The sequence below is a fragment of the Gavia stellata genome, chromosome 5 (assembly GCF_030936135.1).
Source record: "Gavia stellata isolate bGavSte3 chromosome 5, bGavSte3.hap2, whole genome shotgun sequence".
In the NCBI taxonomy this organism is placed as follows: Eukaryota; Metazoa; Chordata; class Aves; order Gaviiformes; family Gaviidae; genus Gavia; species Gavia stellata.
This window is the reverse complement of record NC_082598.1, coordinates 29,508,509-29,524,871: the sequence shown is the minus strand read 5'-3', so window position 1 is coordinate 29,524,871 and position 16,363 is coordinate 29,508,509. Positions and strand designations below refer to the sequence as shown.

The 16,363-nt window shown below is 40.5% G+C and overlaps 1 protein-coding gene across 1 annotated transcript; it reads left to right on the top strand.

The window, feature by feature from the left end:
* The first annotated feature begins 1,195 nt into the window (after positions 1–1,195).
* LOC104251746 (tyrosine-protein kinase TXK) lies at positions 1,196–15,809 on the top strand. The gene is made up of 14 exons (XM_009813307.2): positions 1,196–1,266; positions 1,504–1,606; positions 2,427–2,632; positions 3,915–3,980; positions 4,693–4,747; positions 5,556–5,635; positions 7,020–7,147; positions 8,344–8,418; positions 9,397–9,568; positions 10,295–10,511; positions 11,473–11,537; positions 13,672–13,790; positions 14,252–14,409; positions 15,741–15,809. The coding sequence occupies exons 1-14, from the start codon at positions 1,196–1,198 to the stop codon at positions 15,807–15,809; spliced, it is 1,584 nt and encodes a 527-aa protein (XP_009811609.2).
* The last annotated feature ends 554 nt before the right edge of the window (positions 15,810–16,363 follow it).

Sequence of the window (16,363 nt, the reverse complement as noted above, 5' to 3'; positions counted from 1 at the left end):
CTTTTTGTACTATGACCTCTGTGGCTTTGTACTATGACCTCAGGACTCATTGGAGTGGGATATAAAGTTTATTTTCTGTCAGTGCAGCTGAATATGACTGGAGCCTTGCCTCTGCATGCCTGGCTTTCATGCTTCCTAAAACAGCATACATTGCACCTGAGAGCCCGAGCACAGCCCGCTGGTGCTGCTGCCCTCCCACCTGCCCACCAGCGATGCATGATGGTGAGATGGTTCAGGGAGCTGACCCAGCAGAGAGGGATTCCCCACCAGTTTAGCATCCTGTCTTGTTCTGTTGGAGATGAGATGAGCAGCAGTGCAGAGGGAAAAGGGACAGGACTGTAGCTGCCACAGCTTGGCTTAAACTGCTGTGGGAACACAAGTTGGGGAAAGTAGGTCTCAGCCTGAGTAGAAGTGGACCAGAGCGGATGTCAACCATTTATTTACCTCATTCAAACCTTCTTAATGCCTTCTGACCTATTTAACGCCATATCCTCTCTGCTGCTCATACCAGATATACTAGATAGATTTCTCTGTAAATGTATGATGTATGTGATGATGTGTCCAATGTATTTTTCTCAGGATCATCAACCACTTGGCACATAAGCGTAAAGTACATCTTTGATAGCATTTAAACCTCAGCTAATGCATATATTATATTAATGGCTGCAACAGAAATAGGAAAATGAGTATTAATTCAAAGAATTGAATGTAGCATGTCTCCTTTAATAAACCTCACAATAAGAAAAAGCTTGTCGGGCAACCGTGGTTTTGTATGTGGCTTGGATGATCTAAAAATTATATCTTTGCTGAAGGGGACAGTTCTCCACCTCCTGTCCCTGATGATGTTCTCATCCCCTTTATTGCACTGGTTAGAGCTTGCATGGGGTGGTGTCATCAGTCAGATTGTTGCTGATCTGGCTGACAAGGTCTTTTTTTTTCCTTTCTGATTTAGTGAGCTGATTTAACTCATCACATGGCCTCATAATTGCTAAGACATTGTAAGGAGACAGTGGGAGCAAATAGATGGGGGCAGGAGGAAAAGTCTGCTGTCTTTGGTGGAGGCAAATTCAGCCTTAATGATTTGCTAGATATCTCACAGCGCAGACAGAGCTAATAATGGGGCTAAGCACATACAGTAGTCCTTAATTCTGTAAGTTTTGTAAACAAACAAACAGGAACACTGCAAATATGGGAAATGTTCTTGTTCACAGATCACACCATCCAATCTGTTTTCTGCTGCTGCTGCTGCTGCACAGTGCAAAAAAGGTATGTGAAATGCTTAAGCTTTTCAGCAATTAGGATGATCAAAATATCCACACATAAAGGACTTTTAAAAATCTGTCTATTTTCAGTAGAACTGCTAATTGTACAGAAGTTTAAAGAAGCTCTACCCTGCATATGCCTAATATGAAGGAAGACATATATATATCCATGAATGGATATTTTTGTGTGAATATTTATTAATAAATATTCATGCAAATACTTCATGTTTTTCAAAATCAGAGCAATGAGAACAAAAATGAACCTGGACCCTGATACTGGCCTGGTGACCCAGTACTCAGCCTCACAACCAGACGTTTCCTATGCATCTACTTGGAAGTGCAGGGTAAGTAATGTTTTGGCAGGTGAAAAGAGAGAATTGAGCTGATGTAGCATATGGTGGCTCAGTACCAGACCAAGCAGAGGAGTAACTAACTCTTGAGCATGTAAGGTGTTTCATTGCATAAAAATTATAGAGTAAAGGTATCCAAAGATTCATACTGATGTAAATACAGGGTCACAGTGAGGTTTCCCAAGCTCTCTGCTGTCGACAAGGTGGTTCCTTCACCCACTTCTGGGCTTGGGTGATGGAAGTGGGAAGGGTGGGACTGCCCTGTTGGGCAGATGCAAGCTCGCCTTGCTCAGCTGGCATGTGAAACACCCACCTCAGTTTTACTAGATCTAAGTTGAATAATCTGAGCTTTCAAAGCATATCCAAGTGCAAAGCTAGAACCTAACTTGATGCAAAAGAAAATTATTATGTTCCTGCCAATTTGCTAAGACAGTCTGCAGTGCCCTCTGTGTTAATACTCCAGATATATGACCAAATTTCCAGACATTGTAACTCCCCTGATTTCAATGCTTCTCTGCTTTTACACCAGCTGAGGAGTTGTCCCAGCATTCATACCATGTAGAAGTCACCCCGATTAGGTAGGCGGCTTATTTATTATTCACTGTACTTTCCATTTTGACTTTGGCTCTTACATCAAACTACTCAAATGTAAATCTCACTGTTTTACAAGTGATGAGGTGATAGTGCTTTACATGGGGAAGTAATGACCACGGTGAGTTCCTTTTGGTTACTGAGACGGTATAATAGCAGTGAAATTAAGCAAGCAATAGTAGGGAGAAAAGACTAATTATGAAAGATCCTTTTTTTTCACTAGCGTAAGAGGCAATTGCAGTTAAAGAACAAGCCATTACCTCCTCTACCTGCCGAGGCCTTGGAAGACTACACAAAAAACCCCAGAGTTATTGCACTCTATGACTTTTTTGCTAGAGGACCCTTGGACTTACCGCTCAAGAGGTCAGAAGAATACATTATCCTCGAACAGTATGATCCCCACTGGTGGAAGGCAAGAGACCAACATGGGTAAGAAAGTGGGCATCTATTTCAATCTCCCTACACAGAAAGAAAAAAAACCTAAAACAACCCCTGCGAAAGCAGGTAGATAAAATAAGACACGTGCAACAATTTAGGGGCAGGTTTGAAAGTGTTCAACTATGTATGAGGCACACGAATTGACTGGGCAGACTTTCAGCAGTGTTTGGCACTGTAGAAATGGGTGGGGAATCTAGAATCTGTTGGGTATTCAGACCTAAGTCCTAGACTCAGTAATTTCGTGAGCAACATAAGGGCATTTGAGGACCATGTGAATCACTGGGCTCTGAGCCATGTGCAAATCCAGCTTTCCATACTTCAAGTGCTTTACAATGCGGTCTATACGTGTAAGCACTTCATAAAGACCGTAGGGATTATTAAGACATGTGCCTGAAACAAAATCCCTGATCCAAAATTCCTGGACGTTTTAGAGAGCTCGATAACTAGGATACTTTCCACATCTATGTTTGTTTCATGTTGTTCCCCTTTCTCCTTTGCATTTTCTTCAGTGTATCCTGTACTGTCATGCTGGGAATGGTTATACATTATATAATAACTGTCTCCTTTTCATTCAGATTTCTCCTTTAAATACTTTTAAATGCTTTTTCTCAACTCAAATTTGTAGTGAGAGTCAACTAGATTATTATTTTGTATATACATGCAAACACACACTTTGCACTTTATACACTTTACACAAACAAAAAAGCTTTATATAGTTACAAGGTTAGAAATGAAGAGAGTGGCTTCTGATTTAGAAGAAATGTAATTATTTTCTAAATTGTCTTGTAGTTTGACTTGAAAATTTTCATTAACATGCTGCTTTCTATAAATAGCCTATCCCAGATGACTTACTCATTTCAGTAGCTATCCATAGTTGTGGAGCAGAAAGATTGTGCCTAGGATGAAAGGACTCAGACTTCTATTCAATTCCTATGTTGGGATTCAGTGTCTAACGACATAGCCAATAGTGTAAGTAACCTTTATAATTCAAAAAAAGGAAGATGCATATCTTAATCCTATTAATATTTTACACCATACTATAACAGAATCATAGAATCATAGAATCATTTAGGTTGGAAAAGATCTTTAAGATCATTGAGTCCAACCGTTAACCTAACACTGCCAAGTCCCACTAAACCATGTCCCTAAGCGCCACGTCTACACGTCTTTTAAATACCTCCAGGGATGGTGACTCAGCCACTTCCCTGGGCAGCCTGTTCCAATGCTTGATAACCTTTCGGTGAAGAAATTTTTCCTCAATATGTCATTTCAGGAATGAAGGTCTAATTCCCAGCAACTATGTTACTGAGAACAAGAAAAGTAATTTAGAAACATATGAGTGAGTACCCTTGAAAATTATAATTGTGCTTTCTTTTCTAAAAATGGATTGGAGTTACACATTTTAGTGCTTGATCCATCAGTTTTTCTTTATTAGACATGAACAGGTGTTTATTGAAAGCTCTATTTTTTTGTTACAAAATATTACTCTTAGAATGAAATAACCACTTTGTTTTGGAACTATTTGCTCAGACAGTGTAATGTGAAGTTACAAACACTGAGTACTTCAACGACATTGATTTGTATAAATCAGAATGTCAGAATCCAGATGTTTCCTATTTCTGTAGGCTCACTACGTAATGTTTCTATATTCTGATGTCTTCCTGTTCTGAACATGTAATTAATTGACTAGAAGCTAATTCCAAACCTGATTTACTGGAGAGAAGAGTAAAATTCTGCAAAATTCTAGAGAAGAGAGGCTTGATGCAGCAAGTGGGACTGTAAATTTCATCACAGTTTGGCATAACTGTTTCCTGGGTTTTCTTTTGTTTGAGCTCATATTTAATCACAGTGAATGGGGAAAAGAGTTGTCATATTTATAGTGGTGTAATAAAGTAATTCCAAATTAAGAGATGCTTATCTACAGCAATCGTTCTATTCAGGTTTTTGGACTGGGAATAGTGCAACTATTAAGATTGATTACTTTTGTGAAACAGAGCAAACATTAATTTTTCCTGGCTGAAATTAAAGGATAGGTTATCTCCTTGTTGCAGGTGGTACTGCAAAAGCATAAACAGAAGCCAGGCGGAACTTCTCTTGCGCCAGAAGGTAACTCAGCTTATATAAAGAGCTAACGATATTTAGAAAGATCTATCAGTAGAGGCATCAAGAGCATTACCAGAGTCAAATCCAAGTCTGTTTGGTATGCTGTAAGAGAGAGAGAATACTTTAAAATAAAAAGGCTTTCTGGGGTAAGCATACAGTGCCGACTATCCAGACTTCACAGAGTTTTAAGTTGTAGCCCCAGCAAATTCTATGTAGATTTTCCACACTAGATAAATTGATTTACATGCTGTTTACTGGGCTTGTCTTTTGTATGAAACATTGAAGACTTAAATCCATGTACTAAGTTAGTGAGGTTAGCAGAGCTTAACAAAACCCCTGTGTCTTCCTTATGTATAAAGCAAATAATCCATATTGCATTCTACCCCCTATCAGTTACCAAAGTGCCTAACTCAGTTAAAGTCATTAGGTCTTTGCTCAAGGACTAACACAGGGCTTGGGCAAGACAGAGCAGAGAAGAACATCTCAGATAGAACTGTTTTACAGTATTTTATTCTAGTGATTTTTACAATTTGATTTTTTAATATATCAAAGCATTTTCACCTCTTCACACTGAAAAGTATAATTCACTTAAATTCTTTAAGTCCAAGAAATTGCCTGGCAATTAGTATTTTCCCTTGGTTAATTTTGCTCTGCTATCTACCTGGCTATCAATTGCCATTCTCCACTGCTTTATCCCCCTCCCAAGTAGTCATAGGTATTCCACAGTGGGTAATGAGCTGCAAGTCCTGTCTCAAGGGAAGATTATTCAAGCTCAAAAGCAGAAGATAACTCTGCTTGGCTTTCTTTTCAGTCCAAAGAAGGCGCATTTGTTGTCAGAGATTCAAGCCAACAGGGACTTCTTACTCTGTCCATGTATTCGCGGGCTAAAGGGTGAGTTGCTCTGAATGGTTAGGGTTTAAATCAAGAGGTGATGGAAGAGCTTCCCCCAAACTCCTTGGGATAAGTGGGTAGGTTGGACATGCAGTGCATAGGAGCAGGGAACCACTGAGGTGCTGTTCATGCAGAGATAATCACCCCATGTGCAGAAATGTTGACTGTGGGCAGTGGGTCTGGGAGTCAGGGTGCAAATGTCCTGCCAAGACAAGTTTAACTGCACTCATGGAAATCCTCAAATAAACTGCTGTGAAAGCCGTGCAGCCCACCCATGTAATGCAGGCAATAAGACCCTACGTTTGCATCTTCTTGCCTCTCTTTCTATGTGAAGTGCCATAGCTTCCACACCACGATGCCACAGCCTTTGGCCGCTGCACCAAACTGCTTCCCTTCCCTGCAGGCTCTGCGCACTGTAAATTCATCCCAGACTCTGCTGTCCCCAAACTTCTCCTGTCTTTCTCCTAAAATCACCTTACCTCCTCACTGTGCAGTCTTACTTCTTTTGCCAGAGGACTGCCACAGGACTCACTTTTCCCCCACATGAGTAGCAATCACCTACAGCACTGACTTACCCCTTCTCAGGCTGCCTTATACCCTCCTCCCTCAGCCCCCCTACATCCTCCTGCATCCGTGGCATCTGCTTTCCTTCTCTTCCTCTTAGAGCAAGCTAGAGGTGAGAGGAGCAAGGAAAAAGCATCGCTGCTACCAGCACCCTCTTCCTCTCTCCCTCCCCTCCTCAGAAAGGTGGGGCAAGCCCTCCTGCCACCCCTCGTGCTGGGCACAGGCTCACATTTGCAGTAGGGTAACAACCTTCAGCAACCACCTCCAGCCTGAAATACAAACCTAACTTCTTCATTTTGAATCTCCCAGAAAGCGGGGGTAGAAGGGCAGCAAAATGTACAGAAAGCAAGACAGACAGATAATGTGGAGAAATACAGAAAAGTAAATGTATCAAATAAAAGCTCCAGTGAGGAGCCTTTTGAGAAGCAGAACAGAAAATGTAATCTCACAGTATACATGAAAATGTTTTTAACTTTGGGGGCAAAACTCAGGTAATGAAGAACATTTTAATTTTAAAAGCTTAGATTGAAGTAAGTGCTGAATTAGGAGGAACATCTGTTAAACGCTATGGCCATTTCTTATGGATGCAATGATACTTGTGCAATAAAATACATTGTGCAATATCTCCCAATGCTGTGAAAAAGATCCACTCAAGTCCTTTTTTTCCCTGAAACACTATCCCAGCTACACACAGCCATTTTAAGTTGAGAATTGTACCCCAAGTTTTTAGATTTTTCTGTGCTTTCTTTGAAAGTGAAATTTAATCAGATTTATAGTATAAATTATTTTTACTGAAAATTATAAACCTTTGTGATTTCAGAAGTCATAGTGGAGATATTCGACATTATCAAATTAAGAAAAACCACTTGGGACAATATTATGTAGCAGAAAAATATCTCTTTTCATCTGTTCCTGAACTCATCGAGTATCATCAACACAATGCTGCAGGTAACACATGCAAGCTGATAAGGTTTTACAACTGATGATTTGAAGCTCCTCAGGACTTTGAGAGACTGGAAAACACTCTTCCTCTAATACTTTCCTTATAAAAAGAGACACAATTTTTTCTTTTGCTAATGAATTCAAATATGCCATGATCCTTTCTGCCAAAGTCATAGCTGTAGTGTGCATATACCATGTGGGAAGTGAAACTACCAAACAAATCTACATATATTAAATGAATTTTGCAAAGCTAGAAGCCTAATGTATTTACCTGCTCTGTAGTCTCTTGGTTCATATTTGACTGAATGGGACTTGTTTGAAATTTGATCATAATTCTTTCCTTGCCTACAACAAGGATTTGCATGCATGCAATTTAAGAAAAACAGGAGCTATGCCATGCAGCAGCAGGCAGCATTCTACTGATTTTGGCAAAAAAACCCATCTCACAAACAAAGGCGGAATTAGGGAGCACAAGGACTGTCTAACACTGGTTTGCAGCCTACCAGAGTTAGCCACCTCTAAGTGTTGGCTGGCAGAAGCCTTTTATAATTTTTAGCATTAAAAAATGCCCTTCACCTTGGTTCTGCCCGTCATTTTAATACGATATAAAATGTTTTTACCCTGAATGAGTGGAGATGGGAAAACACACAGAGATTCCTTGCACTAGTGAGGAAGGAAGATATGGGAATGGCCAGTCTTTTGCTGGAGGGAGGAGGATTGTAGGAAATACATAAAGCAGAAAAGGACCTGAAAGTAACAAATAAATGCAGGGAGTCCTTGGTGAGGGATGTACTCACTGGTACTGTTGGCTCATGAATTCAAAGAAAATGAAAGACACAATATTTCTTGCAAAAGGAAACAATCCTGAGAAATCATGCTGGAAGAGACCGCCTGGGTGGGTGATATAGTATTGTAGTACTAATTTATTTGAGATCACTAACATCATACAAACAAGCAAGAATATCACTTTTGATTGTATGAAAGTATAGATACTTTTGTAGTCAGGGCCCTATTGAATAGTCTTCCTCCATTTCTTCTCACTGTAGTGTTTTATCAGAACAAGCTGTAAGCAAAAGTAACTTCAAGAAATAAGAAATGTACATCAGATTCCAAATATTTTTGTTTGAGACGAGGTATGATATAGCATACTTTAAAATGGAGTAATTTTGGTCAACAGAATATTGTTGCTTTGTCTCCTACAGGTCTTATCACTCGTCTCCGACATCCAGTTGGATCAGCTGTATGTTCTTCACCAGCAACAGCAGGATTCAGTTATGGTAAATTTTTTATCTTCTTTTGGTGGAGATTTAGGCAAGAAATCTAGGCAAGAATTTAGATTCTAGGCAAGACTTTAGATTACATTCACCCAGCTAATAATTAAGTTGTATCTGTGAAATTTCCCAGTAAAAGAAACACATAAACAGCCGCATATTCACCAGAAACAGAACTCATTTCCTAGTAAGGCATCAGTACCAAATGAGATACCTGACTCGAGTCCTTCTGTTCAGTGACTTGTGTTTCTGTTACAACCACCAGTGCATTTCAGAGCTATCTAGGCTTTTCTATGCAGGCCTAAGACTCAAATATACATTTAATAGCTTTTCAAAGGCTACTTGATTTATTGAAATGCTTAGGAAATTGAAATGAATATTATTTATGGGGAAGATTTCCCTTGTCAGTTCTGCAAGTTTTAGAAATAAGAATGAAATCTTACACAGTATTAGAAAACAAGCAATAAATGCCAGTTTATTGATCAGGAAGTTCATATCATCTGGCTGATGATAGGAACCTCCAAAATTGTGTATCTTTCCTGTGAATGTTCCCATTAATCTCAAGACTTAATATTTCTGAAGGGCAGAACTATTGTGGTTATTACAATAGAGGCAGCCAGTAACTATTTCTGTAGTAATACTATCCACCCAGAACTGGTTCAGAGTTCAACATCACATATGATAACGCCAAAAAAGTTCTCATATGTAATCAAAGCTAAACACTTGTGTTATCTTCGAGTCTCAGACATTCCTACAGTAAGCAAGTTAAACACTAATCACATTCAACAAGCTGTAAAATAACATTCATGTATAAACATACATGAGCATGTGGAAATTTTCAGATATTTAAAACTCATACTATAGCTGATGAACAATTGTGATGTTCTACTGCATGCATTAACTGCAAATAGCAAGGCGTGTCTCCTGGAGCACGGCTCAGGAAAGCTGACCTGACTGTTGTAACATATTGGGTTGCTTTCATAGAGGAATGGGAGTTAAACCCATCTGAACTGATGTTCATGAAAGAACTTGGGCGCGGGCAGTTTGGAGTCGTTCAGCTGGGTAAATGGAAAGCCACCATCAAGGTTGCCATCAAAACAATCAATGAAGGTGCAATGTCTGAAGACGATTTCATCGAGGAGGCCAAAGTGATGATGTAAGTACAAAAGCTATTATATCTGACAGCTGACATTGAGATGACCAAGAAATAAATATAACCTAATTCCATTTAAAACAAACAGACAAACCAGTTTGATGGGAATGGTGGACGTGCAGGACAGAAAAGCCGATATAAAGGTCTGAATCGGACTGATGCAGACGCTCGCTGTGCCCATTGCCAGACTCTTTCCTTGGAGCGTGCATCGCTTTGTGCTGTGGAGCTCAATGGGGAGTAAATGTGCTGATCAATAAATGTGCTCCTACAATTATTCTTTCATCCATAATTCAGTGCCTCTAGGACCACTGGCAGAGCTCATACCTAACAAAAGCTTTTGAGAAATTATATTACCATTTCTTTTAATTTTGTAAATTAGGGAAGTATCCAGACCGCGTCTTGGCACAGCCCAGAACCCTTGCAGGGTCATGTCATGTCCCCTGCCTGAAAGCCAGGCATAACTAGACCTGTCCATTTCTCATCATCCAAATCAAGCTTCGCATTCACTGTATGTATATAACTGATGAACAATTACAAATGCAGAGAGCTCACTTTTTGGAGGAAATTGTAGGCAGAAATGTGTTAGATAGCGGGACAACTCTGAGGCCAGTTGAACTGAATACTGTTTGTCACGTACCAAAAGTATTTTTCAAAACCATCATGAGAATGAAAGGTCTCATTACCTGCCAAGAACAAACGCTAGCCTCTCTAAAACACAATTTTTAACAGGAAACTCTCCCACCCGAAACTGGTCCAGCTTTACGGAGTGTGCACACACCATAAGCCTCTCTACGTTGTGACTGAATTCATGGAAAATGGCTGCCTGCTCAATTACCTTCGGCAAAGGCGAGGGAAACTCGGCAGAGACATGCTGCTGACCATGTGCCAGGATGTGTGCGAAGGGATGGAATACCTGGAAAGAAATAGCTTTATTCACCGTGATTTAGTAAGTACAATAGGTTTTCTGAAAGTCTTGGTAAATATTGGCAGTGTAGAACATGTCACTGCATTTTATGGGACGCTAATGCGTCCTGTAAGACTTCAGCCCTGCAGGATCTAATAAGCCAGTAGTGTTTTTCTGCCTGTAAACCAAAACTTTGCAGCTGTTCTTTTGTCTGTGGACAGCTGGAAAAACTACTTGATAACTGAGAGAAGTCAGAGAAAATTGGGATATTAGCATGGAGCAGGCTGGTGTTAGGACATGCCAATACAAGAGTATCATGCGGTGTTCACAACACAACCAAGATCACAGCAATACAAAAGGTCAGCAACAATGAGGATTTTTTTTTTAAACAAAATCTTTTTCTATCTACATTTTTTCTGCTCCCTACTGCCTTACCTTGCTGCTGGGATATCTAGGTGGCTTTTCACCCTACCCCTCATACACAGGGAACCACAGGAGAGGAGCTTGTTTCCTTATTCCCTGCTTCTTGTTCAATGCTCACATCTGGGTTCAGAGAGGAAATCTTCCTGCTTTCCTCCCTAGTTGCCTGAAGAAATGTAAAATCTTGAAAATTTCCAAGGAGTTCCTGATTTCTGTAATGAAAAAGTCACAAAACATTTTTAAAAATTCACATTGAGTGTCCTAATGCTAGTGTTCAGGAAAATATCTGCTTGAATAACTAGACTCTGCAGCCTAAAATTTCTTTCACCATGCAGGAAGATGCAAAACTATTGCAACTCATAGTACAAGCATTTAAGCTGATACATGCTATGGATGTGTAACTTCACAGCAGCAAAATATGTTCGCTGACTCAGAGCCAGAAATTCACTTATATTTTTGAGCAAGACACTCATCTCCTTTTAGAATATAAACAGTATGAGCTGAAACAAAAATAATCAGCTGTTGTATTTTTCTTAAAATGCTTTAGCACAGATTTCAGATATGTTTCTCTCATTTTCCCCAGGCTGCAAGAAACTGCTTAGTCAACGCTGAGCACATCGTTAAAGTATCCGACTTCGGCATGGCAAGGTACGAGGCCACTGACGCAGGTTTAGTGAGTACCTATTCTCAGTCATCTGCAGCATGACCTCAAGTTAGCCTCACTGCTTGCTTTGCTGATTTGGGCAATCCCACCGTGGCCAATTTTTGAATTCTGATGGAAATTATAACATTGTGTAACTGTTGTGCCATGAACTGGATGTTGTGTCCTCCTCTTGTTACTGGTGAGTGTAAGACAGGTAAACAAAGTGCCTGGTAAACTTCAGAAGTGGTTCACGGACAGAGAAATGCCCAGCGCACACAGGGCTGCTAGAAGCTTGAAGAAACAAGTTCCCCAACTTTTCTGAGCAGCGGGGAGGGCAGAAAGGCCCCAGGGACAGATGCGGGCACTGCTGCTGACTTTTAGAGGCGGCAGTGGCTGAGTAGGTCAGGCAGGAGGCAGGGAGGGCTGGCAGGGCGGGCAGGAAGGGCGATGTGCGCTGCTCTAGCAGGGAAGTGGTTTTTCTGCTTAATGAGAGGACCGGCCAAACACAGAGGAAGAGAGCAAAATGCGCCCTGACAAGCACAGGCCAGAGGAACAAAGCTCTGCCCTCGCGGACTTCCCCCAGAGGATGTGCTCTATCTTACAGCTGAGCTGAGCAGATGACCGCCTGCTACCCAAAGGGGTTGTCTCACTCCTTCCTTCTTTCCCCTTGCAATTCCCGGCACAAAGCTCTCCACTTCTGTGTTTTACTGGCTGGTTCTTCTGCTGGATTAGTAGACTGAATCCTCTCACTTTGGAGGCAGATGAGCTTGAAAGGCGGTGTGTGGCTCTGAGCAGGAGGTGGTGGTGACATTCACCTTGCGGCTGCAAGTCATTGCATTAGATCAGCATAGCCATGCTGCTTACCTTTCCCTTAGGTTTTGCCTCCTGTTTCTAACCTAAGGATTACAACACCCCAGCAGTTCATAACTAAATACTCGTTTCTCAAAAGGCTGTCCTATACCATGGCAGTGCCCACTGATTGCACTGCTCCCCAAAAGCGTAAGGTCAGTATCAGGGGTCTGGACTCATCATCCAAATGCACCAGGAAACACAGTAAGAGACCAAAGGGCTGTCAGGGTCCAGTCTGAGAATAGTGGACCTGAATGGCTGACTGCTGCCGAAAAGTGGAGACCAGTGGTGTGGCTCTAGGATGGGCACTCACTCTCCTGGGGAGACCATGGAGAGGTGATGGGACCACAATCTTATGATTCAGAGCTTACACAACTGCCACTGCTTGTTATTTTGTACTGTTATTTCGTATGTTCCTTATCCAATAACCTGTCATCTTTCTGTGCCTGCACCAAAATAAGAAAGGGAGACAAACAGATGATTTCTCTTAATGTGACCTCCTTTAAAAGGTGCCTTTGCATTATGCCTTCCGTGAGAACAAATGTTGTGTAGTGCACATCTGTCTTCTGCTCAGGAACATTCATACTGGGAAAATGTGCACAGAGCTTGTATGTAGGTAGGGATCAACCTAATAGCCTTTTAAAATGTTGCCCTATAAATGCCTGCATTGGGCACACAATTTCATCTTAACTGGGAGGTCAGCTCCTATAAGCTTGGGCAAAGAAAATTACTTTTCCAGTGCACCTGCAAGAGCTGTTGCCTTGTATGTGATGAACATTTCTTTCTGTGTTGCTTCTGTAACAACATGCCAGAAATTACATCTGTGAGGTTGGGCAGTGGATTCCACCCATCAGCTACGAAGTGTAGCCTTCTGCCAGTAGTCTTTGGGTACAAGTGATTGAAAAGGTGGACTCTTTTAAAAAGAGACAATAATTATTTATTGCTGCTGGTTTTCCTGCCCATGGCGTAGGGATCTTTCCTGTCAAAATATACCCAGAAGATGAGAATAGCAACCGTCCAGTTAGTCTTACATAGCATATTAAAATGTTTTATTCCAACATATGTGTCATGAACAATTCAAATCATTCATGTAAACAGAAACCTCTTTAGGTGCATAGCTTCCAGTGTGGGTATCTGTGTGCATTTTATATTAAATTAGTCATACCATTTCTTTGTTTCTAAATTGACACTGTATTTTTATGGAATTATAAACCATCTGTGGAAATGCTGCCAGAACTGTTTGCCATTTAACTATCAATAAAATATATGCTGTTTCCTGTTATTCTTTAGGTATGTCATTGACAACGAATATATCAGCTCCTCAGGTGCCAAGTTTCCAGTCAAATGGTCATCTCCTGAAGTCTTCCATTTCAAAAAATATAGCAGCAAATCAGATGTCTGGTCATTTGGTGAGCTGATTAGTTTAATGTGTGCAACATACTGTGCTTCCCTAAAACTCCTGATGTGATTTAAGGAAGTGTAACTTTTTACTGACACCACCTATCTTAAGCTTGAGTCCTTCTCATTTTTCAAATCTTGCCTATATTGGATGAGTATGTTTTTTAATAGAAAGGCCCTGTGCCTAAATATTAGATTTTGACTGAAATGTGCATTCTTGGTACGTCTCCATTAGCCCAATGTATATTCATCTCAGTTTCATAGACCACCATCTTAGCTGACTTACTTAAAAGGGAGCAGAATTGTATCAGCTGAAAAAGTTTTTGGTAATCTGTCTTCATTTGGCTCATGTTGCCCATGTTTTCATGCAATTCACAAAAAATCAAGAGAGTTTTTTGTGCTTCCAATGTTGCTAAATAGCTTGTGGGTTTGGGGTTTTTGTTTTGTCCTAAATATTTTCGTTCACTTCTAGGTGTACTGATGTGGGAAGTTTTCACAGAAGGCAAAATGCCTTTTGAAAACAAGTCAAATTCTGAAGTTGTCCGTGAGATTTCTCAGGGTAACCGACTTTATCGACCACATTTGGCATCACATACTGTGTACAAAGTCATGTACAGCTGCTGGCATGAGGTTTGTTGCCCTTTTTTTCCTGTGATATTACTTGACTTTATTATTAATTTGTAATGTGGGTCTAAAAGCAATCTTAAAAAATTGAGGCATTAAATCCTTATTTCAAATCTGTGGCATCCTCAGTATCTCTCACTATGCTTTTCACAAATCACACCTAGGTTTACAAGCCGCTGTTTCTTTTGACTGTTGCATTTAATCAATATAAAGCATATCGTCAGGACAATAGGTCTAGACCATCCCTGGTTTTGAATATGCCACTATTGTCGCGCTTCTCTGCTGCATCAAATGTAATACCTTTTCCACACCTCCGTATCATGCGTAGGTTTCTCTAGCTCTGCTCTGAATGCTAACCTTCACATTCATGTACAAAGTGGGTATGCCCACTAAATGTGGATTTTAAACCCTGTTTTTCAGGTGTACATCCGTACCTCTGTACATTGTTACAGCTCCTAGGCTGCACCTCTTTTACCCTCTCCACTCTGATTTAGTACTTGATGTTCTTTCTCCATTTCTCCATCACCTATTTCTTTCTATATCAGTATCAAAACATTGATTTCATCAACTTTGCCATCTGAGTAATTCCTTAAGGTCCTCCTTCTCTAGTGTCTACAGGAAATGAATCTTTAATTTTAGATAAAAAGTACTTTCAGAAGAGCTTTGTGTGCAATGCTTTCATGTAAATAGGCAGGCATACGCTGAGAGTAGCTGGGCAGCCTTGTTGCTACCATTGTCTCCTTTATCCTACCTCTCCTTTCTTGCCCATCTTTTAACTCTATATGAAATTTTTAGACCCTGGGTAAAAAAAGCTGAAGAGACTGAAATCTAAACTGCATCTAGCTTGCTTGCTTACTGCAAACATCCGTCTGGATGCCAGCCAGCAGAGAGAGAACAGGGAAGTTCGCTCTTCTCCTGTCTGCCATCACCCAGGAGTTTGCTCCATGCTGAGCTGTAATACATTAAATGATGAAACAGTGAAGATCCTTTTTCAACAGCCCAGGGAACATTCAAGTACCATGGTTTCCTGAGAGGTAGTGCTTTCCAGTGACACGCTATAGGGGAGAAATCCTAAAGGAATTCTGGTCCAGAATTGAAATAAATATAAAGAGGTTTTAGGAACGCTTGGAAAAGGGGCTGTGCTCACACTGTTGGTGTCATGAAAAACAGATGCTTTTTTCCTCTCAAATTATAAACTTGATCTTTTCTTCCGTATTAATAAAATAAAGCATAATTTTTAAGTGGTAGCTCATATGTACTTCTAACCATCTTCTGAAGTCTGGTACTATAATTGATCAATCTGCTAATAAAAATTTATCCTTTGATTTTCTTTTCAGAAACCTGAAGGACGTCCTACTTTTGCAGAGCTAACAGAGACCCTCACAGATATAACAGAGATGGGATAATCGGAGATTTTGTATGAATGTATTTACTGAAAGGTTAGCATTAAACATGTCAATAATGTAGCTGATAAAACCTCAGCCTTTTACAGCAGTCTCCACTTAAACTGCAGTACCAGCATCCTACATATTGAAGCAGCTGTTCAGGCTTGGCCTAATTTTTACTCAGTTTGAGAAGGGTACCTCAGGAGACTGGTTCGGGACTCTGAAGGCTTTGTTTTCATGATTAGGGAGAAAAATCTGTCTGGAAATAAGTAACCAAGCTTATTCACCTTATAGCCCTTTTTATTTATTCTTTTTGTCAGAGCTACACTAATTCCTGTAACAATATTATTAAATTATTTGGTACTTAATATGACTCATGCACTGGGTAATACTGATTGGCTCCAGCAAAAATGATGGAAGAACCTCTGATAACGCTCTAGCTAGGTCATGTTTAAAGGCAAGCCCTTTTGCTGCAAAGCACCCAGCACTGAAGAAGTGGAGCAGTGTTTCAGAAGGGGCAGCAAGCTAACTACCGACTGCCAGAGCAGCGCCCACGCGTGTGCCCATACCCACTG

Coding starts and splice junctions, on each gene's coding strand:
- LOC104251746 (XM_009813307.2), top strand. CDS start 1,196: ATGTTCTTGTTCACAGATCACACCATCCAATCTGTTTTCTGCTGCTGC. Junction 1,607..2,426: donor CATCTACTTGGAAGTGCAGG/GTAAGTAATGTT, acceptor TTTTTTCACTAG/CGTAAGAGGCAATTGCAGTT. Junction 3,981..4,692: donor AGTAATTTAGAAACATATGA/GTGAGTACCCTT, acceptor TCCTTGTTGCAG/GTGGTACTGCAAAAGCATAA.